The following is a 16,340-nucleotide window of genomic DNA, read 5'->3' on the forward strand; positions in this document are numbered from 1 at the left end:
ACCCTTGTGAAGTAATTCCTTCATTACTTCCTTCAGACATTAAGTCATTCATTCAATCCATCTTTTAACCATATATTAAAAAGAAGAAAATCTTCCTTAATACATGAGAATCTACAAATCAATCAGAAAAAAAGTTAATTCTAACAGAAAAGCAAGCATAACACACAGGAAAATTTTGAAGAAGAAAATATAAAAGGAATATAAGTAAGATATATAAAATCATACATGCTTGAACATCACTAACTCTAAGTACATTATAAATTAATATTTTTAGCAGTCACATTGATAAAAATCAAGAATATGATAATTTGGAATAAAGGATAAAATAAGGTAAATTTAGGCAAACTCCATGGAGGACAATTTGGCAATATATACCAAAATTAAACTGTACATACCCTTGACCCCAGAGTTCTACATCTAAGCATTTATCCAATATATATGCATATACAAGTTCAGACAAGAATATACATGAGTTTAAAAAAAAAAGCGTTCTTTATGTAAATATAAAATTAAAGTTATCACAAATCACTATCACTAGATGACTGACTACATTAATTATAGTATATTATTAAGAATTCGTAAATGAATATATTTCTAAGAGAAGCAGCTAAAAAATGTTTAAAAAGAGAAAAAGGAATTTCAGTGTCTTATACAGCCTTATACAGCCATATGAAATAAAATATTTTACTATCCCTAATCCATAGTACTTTATCAAAGACCCAATTTCTTAGATTGTAAAATCTGTGGAAAATTCAAAATTTAATATTAACTCTATAGCATGAGTACTGCTATAAGATATAAGATTTTATTCTTAAAAATCATATGAAATAGGGGTGCCTGAGTGGCTCAGTCATTAAGCGCCTGCCTTTGGCTCAGGTATGATCCCAGGGTCCTGGGATTGAGCCCTGCATCAGGCTCTCTGCTCAGCGGGAAGCCTGCTTCTCCCTCTCCCACACCCCCCTCCTTGTGTTCCTTCTCTCGCTGTGTCTCTTTCTTCAAAAAATAAATAAATGAAATCTTTTTAAAAATTATATGAAATATATTGACATTCTTTCAATTTCTCGTGAAATCAAACAAAACCTGAAGAGCCTATACTTAAGATTTTGTTACTGGGTCACTTCAGAGCCTTCTAAATCTTTGCAAAGGAGTTTATTTCTTCTTTTTTACAATAGAATGCTTGCTTACAGAATAAATATTATAGTCTGCCACATCCTATTCTCCTACAAATATTATGTGCACATACACACACACACTTTTTTTTACATGCATATTGGTGGAGGTACTCCAGTACAGGTCATAAAGAATTTGTAAATGAATATATTTCTAAGAGAAGCAGCTAAAAAATGTTTAAAAAGAGAAAAAGGAATTTCAGTGTCTTCTTATGTGGTTCATAAATGCAAATTAATAGCATCCCTTTAAAAATGATAACCTGTTTGAAATCTAAATCAAGAAATAATCTAACTCACAGTAACAATTCTATAAGTATCTCTGGAGATATTTTAAAATCTAATCTGTGAAACATAAAGAGTCATGAGTGAATGGAAAGAAATAGTTTTTACTTGCATATGAATTCAGTACCATAAAGGTATCCATTCTCAAATTAACTAATCTACATAGTCAAGGCAATCAGAAGGAAAATGATAGATTTTTACATGTTTGAAGGGAATCCAAAAAAATTATACTGAAGATCACAAATGTGAAAATAGAAATATCTTGTAAAAGAAGAACAATTTTGGATAATGACTGTAATTTTGAATTAATTTCTGAATTCTGTTCCAGTTACCCTTCTCCATTTCTGTCCCTTTCTTTGCCATGAGTAAACTTATAAAATTATTTAAATGGTTATGTGTAATTTTCTTGGAAATAGTGACCTATGAAGTGAAATAATGATGACCTATGTGACAAACTATAAGCAGTGTTAGACTCTACTTATTTGAAGATTTTATTTATTCATTTGAGAGAGTGGGGAGAGAAAGAGAAAGAGCGCACAAAGGCATGAGCAATGGGGAGTGGAAGAGGCGAAGGGAGAAGCAGGATCCCCACTGAGCAGGGAAACTGACACAGGACTTGACCAAGTCCCCTGGGATCATGAGTTGAGCCGAAGGCAGATGCTTAACTGACTGAGCCACTCAGGTGCCCCGACTCTACTATTTGAAACAAAGGATTTTCTGTTAATGAGTTATATATATACATTAAAACAAAACAAAAACATGAGGCCACAAATACCATAGGAGTGTTGGTATGCTATGCCTGCTAAAGTTATGGAATTAAGGTATCCCTGCATGAAGCAAACTATGAAAACTATACTATCTGTGTAGAATAGATTAGAACGAAGAAAACAGAGCCAGTTTTTTAAAGAGTAAGAGCAGGAGTCAGACTAGCAGAACTTAACAGTAGTTTGACAGTCTTAACATATCGAAGGAAAAGATATAAATGGAGTTCAGGCAGATTTGAATGAAAAACCATGTGTAGTAATGTGAATTGAGTACTGAAAACAACCCTGGGTATCTTCAGGATGAAGGGCAAATGATGGGAGAAGAAGGAGACAGGATCCAAAGAATCGTTTAATTTGCAATTGTACTCAAGTTCAGTCTTACTAATCTAATAAAGTGCATTTCCCACTTCCCTGTGCCATTATAGTGTGAGGTCTTTAATTCTCTGGTCCTCCAAATTCTTATTCATATTAGAAGGGAATATTCCCTTCTACAATGACAACTCACATATTGTTTCTGGGCTTAATAAGAAAAAATAAAGAGAGCCCTGCTTTAGGGGCATCTATTCTAAAAAAGACAGAAAAGAAGAAGAAAAAAAAGAAACATTCAAATATTATAAGATAGGTAGAAAGTCATTTTTAGTAATTTGCTGATACACTTAAGATAATCAACATAAGCACTATTGGGAATGAGAGTTTAGGAAGGATAATGGCTACAAATTGTTATGCAAAAGTCAACTATAAGATGTAATCAATTATTTATGGATGCTGGGTTGGCTCAGTCAGGTAAATGTCTAACTTTTGATTTCAGCTCAGGTCATGATCTCAGGGTTGTGAGATTGAGACCCATGTAGGGCTCTGCACCCAGCTGGGAGTCTGCTTGAGATTCTCTCCCTCTCTTTCCCTCTACCTGCCCCCCATATATGCAGTCTCTTTCAAATAAATCATTATTTTTTTAAAGATTTTATGTATTTATTTGATAGAGAGAGAGAGAGCACGAGCGGGATGAGGGATAGAGGGACAAGCAGACTCCCTGCTGAGCAGGGACCCTGACACAAGGCTCCATCCTGGGATCCGGGATCATGACCTGAGCAAAAGGTAGACATCCAACGGACTGAGCCACCCAGGTGCCCCAGATAAATAAATAAATCCTTAAAAAAAAAATAAAAGATATAATCAATTATTTAAAAAAACATAATGGCAGAATTCAGGGAAAGCACAAGGGACTTACTGTTCTCTTATTTACAGTTTTCTGTTTCAAAATCTTCTACATTGGGCAATGTATTATTTTTATGTTCAGAATCATTACAAAAATAATTGAATCTGTATCTCAGTATCTCTGTCTTCCATTATTTCAGAAACAATTTTATTAATTAATAGTTCTTATGACTTATATTGAAAGTAATGATTTTAAAGGTTCTCTTAATTTTTATAGTTTTAAAATAATGAAGTAGGGATAAAAGAACAGTGAAAACTTCTCCCAAGATAATAAAAATGTTATTTCTTAATCAGAATTCTAAGAAGGTATATATAAGAAAGTCTTTAAAGTAGAATTATATCTATTGATCTTCAGAGACTAATCTGACACACAAATGAAAGTTTTAAAAAATATTTTACTATTTACTATTTAAAAAATAGTACCAAGTTTTACAGATATATTTACAGATATAAATAATAGCTTATTTTCTATTTTACCTTAAAGAAAATAATTTAAAATCAGTTGCATACACATAAATATTTATTTACAGATCTAAATAACACATTTAAAAAGGCAAGAGACACACTTACACTGAGAGCTCACAACTTTTTCACTCCCCAAGAAGTTGATTGCTGGGATTATAGCATGGCCTTTCCCAGTGGAGCTGACAACAATTTCCTCATTTTCTAAGATCTGTAGCTTGATGAATACATCTGGTTTAGACGTGCGTACCTGTACTGTAACAGGATGTGGTAAGGCAACTTTAATGGAATACCTATAAAGGAAAACATTTGACTTATAAGAAGTTTGTTGATCTTTCCCTCATGTCAGTAGGGGAAATTTGCTAATACGGTATAATTTGCTAATACGGTAATCTAAAATAAATCCATTGTGTAAAATTGACCCAAATCCTGGAAACATTATTGCTATTATAGACTGTAACAAAAGATCTCAATATGCTATGGTAAAATGAAACAGCATAGGTCATTTATTATCATCAGATCCCAAGCAGGAAATATAACTTATTTTTAGATATGATAAACACTTATAAAACATGAAAGATCTGCACACTATGGCCACACCAAAACGTCCTGTTAGACCCTCCTCTCCAGTTGGATAACTGACAGCATCCTTCAAAGCTTCACTGTTTATCACGTTTTCTTTGATTCATAAAAATACAGAGAAGTCAAGATTAGTATCCACCACTTGTACTCTCAACCTTTACCATTACAAATTGGAAACCTTTTACAAAAAGACAAAATGTACAGTATAGCACCATCCCAACCCTTCTCTTGACACAACTGAAGACATTTTGTTCTGTTTCATTTTTTATCTTGTTGGAGTTCTTTTTCCTAGTTTTGGTGAATCTTCACAAATGCTCAGGACCTTATAAACTCTCAACTGCTCTAGAAATTTGTTTTTCTGAATCTTGTCTTTCTCCTGTATCTTAAATCTCCCCTTCTTTTTTTCTTGCCATCAGTTTTTGTACATGTAAAGGTCTCACCCATCTTTTAACGAAAAACCAAAGCAAAACAAACCAAAAACACAAACAAACAAACCTTCAACCCACCCTGAGGTACATACGGCCTCTGCTGATTTTTTCACTCCTCCCCAGCTTGACATCAAAGGAGAGTGGTTGATTGCCACTGTCCACAACCCCATCTCTTTCTATTGGCTCACGATATTCTACTCAGTCCCCAATAGGAGTGCTAACCTTGCTCTTGCAAATTTCAGCAGCTTGTCACCACCCTGTAGAAATTTCAGTTCTCATCTTTCTTGACTTCTCAGGAGAATTTGATAAGGTTGAGTCAACCCTCATTTACTCTTCTTCAAAAACTCTTCTCTGACACATGTAACAATTTCTGTACCTCCTATTTTGGTGTTGCTGTTTTTTAGACTTCTTTCCCCATTGACATTCCTATAAGTATCAGAGAATCTTAATGTTCTGTCCAAGTCTGACTGTTATGGGACAAACTTCCCTGGGCATTTCCATGGACAGAAACAGAATAATAGTTCTCAGATTTGTGCCTCCAGCCCCATTCCTTATGCAATATCACTTGGACATTTCACTGACCTACCCATAATTAACATCTAAAAATGAACTAATTATCTTCCTATTGCCCAACCTGAAAATGGGGTTTTCTCCCTGTAACCACTAAGTAAAGGACACTTACTGTCCCCTGATCCCAAGTCAGATCCCAGGAGTCCCAACCAATCAGGACTGTCAATTTGACTTCCTCATGTCTTAAAACCCTTTCTCTTCTCTCCAGATCCACTGTCACTGCCTAGTATGGTTTCATTTGTGCCCCGCCATACATGCTATGTTGGAGTCCAGGACCTGGAGTATCTGCAGTACCACACAATGTCACCTTTTTTGGACATTTCTTTCTGAGGGAATCAAGTTCACATGAGGTCATTAGGGTGGGCCTTAATCCAATATAACCGATAGATGTCCTTATGAGACAGGAAATTTGGAAACAGAGACACAGAGTGAATGCCAAGTAAAGATGAATACAAAGACCATGGTGATAAGTATATGTCAAAGAACACCAAGGATTATCAGAAACCTCCAGAGGCTAGGAGAAAGCATGGAATAGCTTGTCCCTCACAGCACTCAGTAGGCACCATTCCTGCTGATACTTTGATTTCCGTCTTCTGGCATCCAAAACCATGAGACTATGAGACAATTGATTTCGGTTATTGAGGGCACCTACTTCGCCACTTTGTGGAATTTTGTTATGGCAGCACTAGCAAACGACTCCACTGACATGCTCCAGGTTGTCATCAGAACACACCTGGGTTATTTCAAAGCTTCTTCCTGTCTGGTTCCTCTGTCTCCAGTTACACTGCCCTTTGTCCATTCAGCACACTGCAGTCTTTTCAATTTTTCGTTATTCCATATTCTGTACTTTGTATGATTACATATAATTTCACAATAATATGGTTCTAACAACATTTCTGCTCTTAGAAATTATATTTAAAATATGTATTTTTTCAATCCATGCTTTGCAGACATAATGTCTCAACACAAGTCTGTTTTGGCCATTTCTCTTAAAACTCCTCAAAGCATGTTTTGCCTCTGAGATAAAGTCTTAATCTCTTGCTTTATGAGGCTCTTCAGGAAAGGGTTCTGCCTGCCTCTCTACCCTTACCCGTGCCAGAGCCTTCTAGAGCCCCACTTTGCAAACAAACGTCTTCAGTCCCCTGAGAAGGTCATACACTTCTTAATTTCTGAACTATCACATTTGCTCATGAAATAGTTCCCTCCTCACCTTGCCCCCCACTAAGCTTCACAGCTTTAGGACCAGCTTCTAGGACAAATTTAGATATTGCGTTAAATGTCACTCGTTAGCCTGTTAGTGGTCCTACAGTGTAATACAGTGGCCTCCTGCTAGAGTAGTAAAACTATCTTATCACAGTTGTAATTTTTAATTGCTTGTATGTTTCCTTCCTACTTTTTTCCCTTTTTTTCTTGCTTTCTTTCTAAGAGCCAATGTGCAGATACATGACAAGAGGCAGACAAATTAAAAAGAGAGAGGAGAAGTGACTTGGGGGAAATTGGAGGAGAAGACAAACCATGAGAACTGTGGACTCTGAGAAACAAACTGAGGATTTTTGAGGGGAGGAGAGTGGGGGTTGGGTGAGCATGGTGGTGGGTGTTACGGAGGGCACATACTGCATGGAGCACTGGGTGTGGTGCACAAACAATGAACTTTGGAACACTGAGAAATAAAATAAAATTTAAAAAAAGAGAATTTTCTGCCCCAGCTACTAGCCCCAGTTCATATATTTTCTTTCAGTATTTTCTCTAAACTTTTACCTACATATAAAATATATAAACAAATAGAAAAACTAAAACAAATGCTGGGTATATACTGTATATATTGATGTATATACTGGATATATTGATGTAGAAAGACATAGAGAGAGAGGGAACGCAAGTAGGAGGATTGGCAAAAGGAGAAGAGGCAGGATATGGGCCTGGATCCTAGGACCCTGGGATCAAGACCTGAGAGGAAGTCAGCCACTTAATGACTGAGCCACCCATGCGCCCACTACTGGTTATTTTATAATACAAAAATGCATGCTAGTTCTTTAAAAGACAAAAAGTTTTAAAACACAAATAACTAAGAGTTAGAGGGGAAAACTAGCCAGAATGCAGAAAATTATATTTATACATATATTGTCAAATAGACTTAGGTGTTTCTTTAGTAAACAAATTTACCAATATATATGGAATCTTTAAAATATATAATCTCTTTAAAATAATAAATCTTTAGACAATAATCAAAAATTTACTTTAATATTTACAATAAAGTACACCTATCACATCTCTATTAATACTACAGAAAAAGTAGAAATGGGAAGATTGTAACAAAAAATAATCAGTAAATTGTTGTATTTTCCTACAAATGATTACCACGTAATTATGAAAAAGAGTTCACAAAATGTCTTAACAGCATTGGGAAATGTGCACACCATAATGCTAAGTAAAAAGGTCAGATTATAAAACTTTAATTATGTTAGGATTTCAATAATGTTAATCTATGACTAGGAAAAACCACCATAAGAAAATGTAACAAGATACTAAAAGTGATTGTTTCTAGGTTGTTTGATTACAGGTGACCCTTACTTCCTCAATAATATAGTCATATACTAGTAGTTAAGTGTGGTCAAGCCCTGAGCCCTGTGCGTATCTAGAGGTCCAACCTCTGTAGACATAGTTGGTGAAGGACAACGTATTAGCACCCAACTGGTGACAAAAAATGCCAGTTGGGGCATTTCCCTTCTGCCATATACTTATACCTGAATAAAATTTTCTTATCATTGGGTATGTAGTAATCTCTGATTTCCTTTATAGTAAAAGTGTTGCATGGAGACTCTCGAGATAGGCATGGGAGTGGATTACAGGACCCAATGATGCGTAGTTTCCATCGTGAGGATGGTACGTATGTGTCACCAGTAAATGCTTCGGCCACAAATGTATAGCCTTTCTAGAGGAAAGAGAATTAGACAGAAGTAAGGCTTACCGTTACTGATCTCTCAAAGGTACAACACATGGCTTCACAGTAGTAAAATGCTTTATTATCTTGATATACATGAAAATCCCAAGATCCCTTCACAAAAGAAAATCATTAGCATTACATTTTGGAAATTCCTCATAGAGGATTTTACATGTTTTCATAGAAAATTAGTAACTCTAACGCTTTTGTTTGTGTGGTTCTCAAGCTATAACACAAAGTGTGTAACTCTGACATATGATTGTTAAATTTTCTTCCAATTCTGCTAATGTTGGTTAAGGTAGATTTTTATCACTGCATCACCCTGCAGTAACCCAATAACTTCCTAAGAAATGTCCCTGTTTTTTAAATACAAGATGAGAGGAACAGAAGCATTTATGGAAATGTAATTCCCTCATAATGACAACTGATAGATAAAGCTATCAAGTTAACAAAAGATCTGGTTTGAGGGAAACCAGATAGGAGTATGGAGATGAGCTCTTTAGGTTGGGGAAAGAAGCCCCTAAGTATCCTGGGATAATATCATAGTGGGTAATAACTTGGTTCTATATAATTGGATATCCATTTGGCAAAAATGTCAGTGAAGCAAGAGCATGATATCATAATGAGATACAAAAGTTCAAAGTAATTCTGAGTTTGTAATTCCAGACACTTCTAATAAGGAAGAAAAATACAGATTTGTATTCCTGTCAATTCTGATACAAAGGAAACTCTCTGATGTGTTTAGATTTCCAGAAATAAAAAGTAAAAATATATAAGACAGAATGAATTCAACACATTGCAATAAACATCTAGGAATATTACCCAGAATTTCAATACCCATAATGAGATGAGAATTACAACACCAATAAAGACCGTTTAACATTATTTTGGGGGAAGGAAATAAAGGAAGATAAATTCATATATGCTAAAGTATTTTTACTTGTATAATGCACAGATTTATTGCAATTCTCATTATTTTTTGAGCTTGTAGTACTAATGCATTCAGAAGCAAAATAAAATGACATGACTCTGATTTTGTGTTTGTCTAGGCTCAGAGAAAAAGTTTGAGAAGGAAAAAAAGTGTTATAAAATGGTGGGATAGATATCGATAAGTGGAAGTCTAAAGCTAAACCAGGGATAGGGTTTTAAGAGTGAACCTGACTATTCTAAACAACTTCAAGGCTCCTGAGTAATTTATTCCTGAATACTTCCATATTTGCAAAAGACACATATAATAAAGGACTTACCTAAAATAAGAAATAAGAAAACAAAATAAGAAAATAAGAAAACAAAAACCTAGTTAAAACAAAATAAGAAAACAAGAAAAACAAAGAAAAACAAGAAAACAAGAAAAAAATAATAAGAAAACAAAAAACCTAGTTAAAACAAAATAAGAAAATAAGAAAACAAGAAAAACAAAGATAAACAAGAAAACAAAAAAAATAAGAAAATAAGAAAACAAAAAACCTAGTTAAAACTTTCAACAGACTTCTCACCAGAGAAGATATATAGACAGCAAATAGGCAGACAAAAAGATGTTTCATATTGTATATTAGCAGAGAAACTCAAACCACCATGAGATACAACTACATTCCTATTAGAATAGCCCCAGTCCGTAACACCGGAAATACCAAATGCCAATGAGGATACTCAGAGCAGCATCAGGAACTTTCATTCACTGCTGGTTGGAATGAAAATAGTACAGACACTTTGAAGGACAGTTTGGTGGTTTCTTACAAAATTCTTATTATACAGTCCAGCAATAGTGCTCCTTGGTATTTATGTCAAAAATTTATGTCCGCACAAAAACTCGCACACAAACATTTGTAGGTGCTTTGTTCATAACTACCATGACTTGGAAGCAACCAAGATGTCCTTCGGTAGGTGAATAGGCAGAAGAATTTTGATACAAGCAGCAGCGGAATATTATTATTAAAAAGAAATGAGCTATTAAGCCACAAATAGACATGGAAAGATCTTAAATGTATGTTTTTTAGTGAAAGAAACCAATCTGAAAAGATTACACACTATAGGATTCCAACTTTACCACATTCTGGAAAAGACAAAACTATGGAGACACACAAAAGGTCGGGCGAGGGGGAGGAGGAATACATAGATGGATCACAGAGGATTTTATTTTTTACTTTTATAAGCACATTTCTTTTTTTCTTTTTAATTTTTTTATTAACATACAATGTATTAGTAGCCCCAGGGATACAGGTCTGTGAATCACCAGGTTTACACACATCACAGCATTCACCTTAGCACATACCTTTCCCAATGTCCATAACCCAACCACCCTCTCCTTACCTCCCTCCTCCCGGCAACCCTCAGTTTGTTTTGTGAGATTAAGAGTCCACAGAGGATTTTTTAGGACTATAAAACACTCTCTATGATACCATGATAACGGACACATGTCATTTTACATCCATCCAAACCCATAGCGTGTACACCACCAACAGTGAACCATAATATAAACTATGGACTTCGGGGGATTATAATGTTTCAAGGTAGGATGATCAACTTAATAAGTGTGCCACTCTGCTAGGGCTTGTCGATAATGGGAGAGGCTGTGCACATGTAGGGGCAGGGTGTATATGGGAAATCTCTGTGTTTTCCTCTCGGTTTTGTTGTGAAGCTAAAACTGCTCTCATTTATTGCTACTAAGAGTTGCAATGAAGTCTTTAAACTCTTCCAAAGCTTTTTTTTTTTTAGAAAATTTTCTTTATTTGAGAGAAAGATGGAACAAACAGGGCGGGCAGCAGGCAGAGGGAGAGGGAGAAGCAGGCTCTCCACAGAGCAGGGAGCAGAACATGGGGCTGGCTCCCATGACCCTAAGCCAAAAGCAGAGGCTTAACTGACTGAGCCATCCAGGTGTCCCAAAACCCTTCTAAACCTTAAAAAAATATAAATTTCAATTTTAAAAAACCTCTTAAACAACTCAAAAGAGCAATTAGGTTTTTTGTGGAGTTAATGTTTTTAAAAATTTATCATTCATTCCTATAAACCAGTATTTATTAGATAAGTATGTCTTAATGTGTGCAAAGTAATACACAGAATCATGGGCTGAAATGAACTTTGAAAATCAAATACAACCATAGCTCAAAGAGAAAAATGAAAAGATTCAAAGCCATATAGGTAAAGAATGAAAGAATGAAATCAGAGCCAAAACAAATCTCCCAGTTTCCAGTGTGGGTGTATACGCCCTTTTGTTATGCTTCCCCTCTTAGAGGAAATAATCAAAAACACAAATTTGAGATACAAATAAACAGGCAACATGATTTGAGAGGGATCATCAGAAATCAAGGTCTATCATGCTTCAGGAATAATGCACCAAGTGTTTTTTAAGGAATCTGTGTAGCCCTAGAAAAGACTGGGGTGGTGGGTGACGAGTGCCCCTGTAAGCACAATCTTCTGAAATATTTAGGGCTGGAATAAAAACCCAGTGGGAAACTGAGACAACCAGCTAATTTGATTGAAGAATTGGACTAAATGAGTCCACCTTCACCTCCATTTCCATTTTAAGGATTTGTATGATTTTATGATTTTAATAGGAATCTCCAATACTTTCCTTTTGTTATATTTTCTTCACAGAGGAAGAGAAAAAAAAGAGCTGAGAGATGAATGTTCTAGCACTCAAATTAAGTACCTTGGGTTGTCAAATAAATGGGACTTCTACAGAAGAAGACCAGGACCCTATTCCTCTGTTAAGTAGGTTGAAAAGCACATGTGCTCTACCTGCTCCTGGACTCTTATTAAGGTGCTGGCTTCTCACTGCCAATCTAACATATGGGGAAAATAAATTTTACACATACCTTATTCTTGGTATAATGATAAGGCACTACTCTTTGGAACACCTTTGGCACTTGTTCCATTGTGTCATTATTAACAATGTGGAGCATGCAGACTGGAAGTGTAGTATATACTTTGGGAACCAAAATCATATCTTGAGGAACCAAAAATGTTTCTCTGCAATTAAAAACAATGAACTTCATCTTGATGCGAATCATAAAAAAAGTTTGAAATTTGGTTTCAGGCAAGAAAGAAAAAAGTCTAAAATTTCAAATAACTACACAGTATACATATTTTTTCATTATTAATATACTATTTTGTAGTGTAAATGCAAGCCCTTTAAGAAATCCCATTTTATAAGTAATTCATGACTTTTACCTAATATGATATTGCTTGAAAATTAAATAATTTCTTTCTATACTGGTAACATCAATTTATTATGTTTATCATACTCGTAAAAATACTAATAAGTTTCACATTCTTCATATTTTATTTAAAAAATATGGATAAAATTCCTATAAATCTCATTTATGCATAACAGATGGGGAAGAAGTGTTAAGTTGTGAAAACAACCTGTAAATTCATATTTTTACTACTACCATAAATAAAACTCTATATATATGACTATTGCATGCTATTTAAAGATGACATCATATACGGATTTATGATAGCCTCACCTGAATACTATAAACCAACTATTTGGTAGCTGGTCTGCATAAGCCACAGTATAGTCAGCAAAAACGATCTTAGTTTCCTCATCTTGATAGCATGGATAAGATTCAATAGACTTGCACTTGCTTTTAAACATTAGTCTAGAAATGTAAAAATAAATTAAGTTCCAATGACAAAGGCAACTTTTAAAATAAGTTTTTATTTACAAAAAAAGAAGTAGGGAAAATAACACAAGTATCACAGTCTGTTGTTGGCTGGATTGAGTCCTTGATCAAAGGCTATGGAGTTCATAGTGCAGGGCACTCAGTTCAGGGAGCCCATTCCAGGTCAACTATGAAAGATGTCTCTCAAAGGTCTTTAAAGTTATCTGAAGTTCTTAATCAAAGGGGAACTTAATTCATGATCAAGAAAGTAATTACAGTTTAGAGATGGGAAATCAGCACCAAAGCTCAAACTACAAGGGTAGGAAAACAGGAAGAGGCAAAGTAGCAATAAATCTAGGTGAGGTCCACTCAAGGTCTGGAATTCCCATGGGAATCGATAGTAGAATGGAGTTTAAAGTAAGGAATGGATTTGTAAAAAAGAATTAAAACAAAAAACTAAGGCCATGATCAAGGGGAGAATGTCAGTTTTCCTTCTGCGTAATTTCTGGCCCATAAGAGAGTGTTATGTGCAACTGGTTAAAAGAATTATGGAGTGAGATTTCTCCGTGTTTGCCCCTGGAGGGCTGTGGCATATTTCAGAGCTTGATGGAAGTCATGTGAGAGAGGCTCTAGGTTCTTTTCCTTCCATGGCCAGGAACTGGATCTAGCTTCAGTAGCACCAGCAATCTAGGGTCTTTTGTATAATGTCTATGGGAATTAGCTGGGATGGAAGCCATAAAGGCCATAGAAAATTGTTCTGTATTAGAGGTATAGACAGATCTAGTGGTGTTCTTGCCTTCCAGGAGGCAGATGGCTTGATTGTACCATAGGTGAGAAGCAAAGCTGTGGAGAGTCTTATGGGGGATAGAATTCACATGCTTCATTTGATCACTGATCTTTGATGATGGAAGGAAATTGACAGATTTATTTTGGGGAGAGTTTTAAGCCTTTTAGGTTAGTTATGAGAACAAAGATTGACCACAAATCCTGGTTTGCCTGGGGCAGTCCTGGTTTATACTCATAATCTTGTCATAATTATTATGTTTCCTCTGTCCCTTTTGTAAAACTGTCCCAGTTCAAATGATAAATAACCTGATAGCCCTAACTGAAAACTTTAGTGTGGTGGTCTGTCAATACAGGGCACTTACACGTGGGAGCTGGCCTAATTCAAATGTGGGTGTTGACTGAGCCAACACAGCAGCTAAACAGGTCACTGAGGAAACTGACTGTAATGGGACTAGTTCCCATTCTAAGACAAGGGAGGGATTTAGAGGTACCCCAGTCATTGTTCCCATCATACATTCCATATTTTTTCATAAGTCTCGGGAAATTCCAATGCATATTGGGCCATCAAAACTCTGATGCACTATATTGAATGACCCAGAGAAATATTCCCGCCAACTTGAAAGATTTTCTTTTAACTTTACATCCTAGTACAGAAAGAAAGTTATATCAGTAAACTGAGCCTTGCCCAGAGTTCACTTGGGAAAGTTCTCTGCCTAAGATCTGAGAGTGTTAAGGCTGGATTCCAGGACCTCAAAGTTCCCCATTTAGTAGTAATAATAAAGTAGTATTTATAATTAAGGCTTTGTAATGAGTATTCTGTAGTTTGTGCTAAGTACTTTTCCTGTGTTACCTTAAATTTTCTTTACAGCCTTATAAAAGAATAGTACTATGAGATAGATATTGTTTCTCCTATATTAAAATTATTTCCCTATATTAAATATTATTAATAAAATATTTCATATTATTAATGAAATTTTAATTTTAACCTTAGAGAGGATAAGAGACTTACCCAGGCCACACACCTGATAATGAGTAGATCGGGAGTCATACTGAAAGATGTGTGCAAATCAGTCAGGCTGGATGATCAGTGTCCGTGGGCCAGGATTAGGGTGAGGTGAATAACACACTTACCCTAAGGGTTAAGCAAGTACTGTATAGATTTCGATTTTCCCCATGTTTAAAATTTTGGTATTTGGTTCATCATGATTTTTTCATTATTTTTAAGGTTATTTTACATTTTGATATATTTTCATATATAATTTTGATTTGTCTGTTGCTTATAAGTAGAAATCCAATTGTTATTTTATATTGACCTTATCTCCAGAAACTCTTCTTAATTCTCTTATTAACTCTAATAATTTTTCTTTAGATTTTAAAATATTTTCTACTTATACACTCATATTATCTGTAAACAGTGGTGGTTTTATTTTTTCCCTTCAAATTCTAATGACCTTCATTTTGTTTTATTGACACTTTGTCCTCAGAATTATTCCAGGGTTATTGTGAATAGAAGTTATCAGGCAGACATTTTTGTCTCATTTCCCAAGAAATGAGAACAACCCAAGAAAATGCTTTCAAAATCTCACCACTAGTCATGTTTGTAGTTAAGTCTTAAAAATACCAGATACTAATACCATATTAATGAAAGATTTCTCTAAATTTTTCTTCTCTAAAAGTCCAAGTTTTCTAAAAACAAACAAAAAATAATAATTTTTAATTAATGTTAAATCCTATCAAATGTTTTTACTGAATCTATCTGGAGGATCAAATCATTTGTTGCTTTTCTGTCATTGTACTGACTTAAAAGGATAAATCTTCTAAACTTAAACCAGCAGTATATCTCTGGGAATGAGAGGCCCATTGAATTATAAGACATTTTCCTTTTTATTTAATTCTAATGTTGATTTTTAAATGTTTTATTCCATATTTTTTGCATCTATTCAAAGGGTCATTGGTTTGCAATTTGAAGAAGGTGATTAGTTTGCAATTTCATTTTTTTACTGACCTTGTTGAATTTTTTAAATCAAGATTATGAATTGGTTAGTGTTTCTTCTTTTTCTGTTCTCTAGAAGATTTGTGAGATTAATATTATTTCTTCCTAAATTCACTAGCTTTTCATTAGTATATTGCTAGAAAGGGTATCATGCATTCCTCCTCTGTTAGCATTTCATTTAAATTATTACTTTTACCATTTCTGCATAATGTTATAACCTTAGAACTCTTTAAAAATTTATACCTAGCATCTACTTTTTTCATTGCTTTAGGTCATGAATTTATTTTTATATGTAGCTATTTGTTGATTGCTCTTTGAAGATAATATGCATTATTTTTCTGGCTGATTTGAAGGTTTTTCTTTTGGTTTTTTTTTTTTTTTTTCAGTAGTTTGACTGTAGTGAGTATAGGAATACTTTTCTTTGTAACCTTTCTGCATGGAGTCGGCTTGCAGTCTCCTGAAAATGTGAGTTGATACATTTTACCAGTTTTGGAAAGTTCTCAGTTATTATCTTTTTATAGTCCAGGGCTATAGTGATGAT

General features: G+C 34.7%; 1 protein-coding gene across 4 annotated transcripts in view; it reads right to left on the reverse strand.

The window, feature by feature from the left end:
- ADGB (androglobin) overlaps window positions 1-16,340 on the reverse strand; it is a 172,548-nt gene that overhangs the window by 50,608 nt on the left and 105,600 nt on the right. For all 4 annotated transcript variants that reach the window (XM_013056253.2, XM_013056252.2, XM_013056251.2 and 1 more), the window contains 4 exons: window positions 12,883-13,017; window positions 12,229-12,382; window positions 8,217-8,404; window positions 4,001-4,185 (listed from right to left, as the gene is read on the reverse strand). In XM_013056253.2, the coding sequence (XP_012911707.1) occupies window positions 4,001-4,185; window positions 8,217-8,404; window positions 12,229-12,382; window positions 12,883-13,017 (662 nt within the window). The remainder of the gene's footprint in view (window positions 1-4,000; window positions 4,186-8,216; window positions 8,405-12,228; window positions 12,383-12,882; window positions 13,018-16,340) is intronic.

The sequence above is a fragment of the Mustela putorius genome, unplaced genomic scaffold, assembly GCF_011764305.1.
Source record: "Mustela putorius furo isolate JIRA1106 unplaced genomic scaffold, ASM1176430v1.1 tig00003863_pilon_pilon_pilon, whole genome shotgun sequence".
Lineage (NCBI taxonomy): Eukaryota > Metazoa > Chordata > Mammalia > Carnivora > Mustelidae > Mustela > Mustela putorius.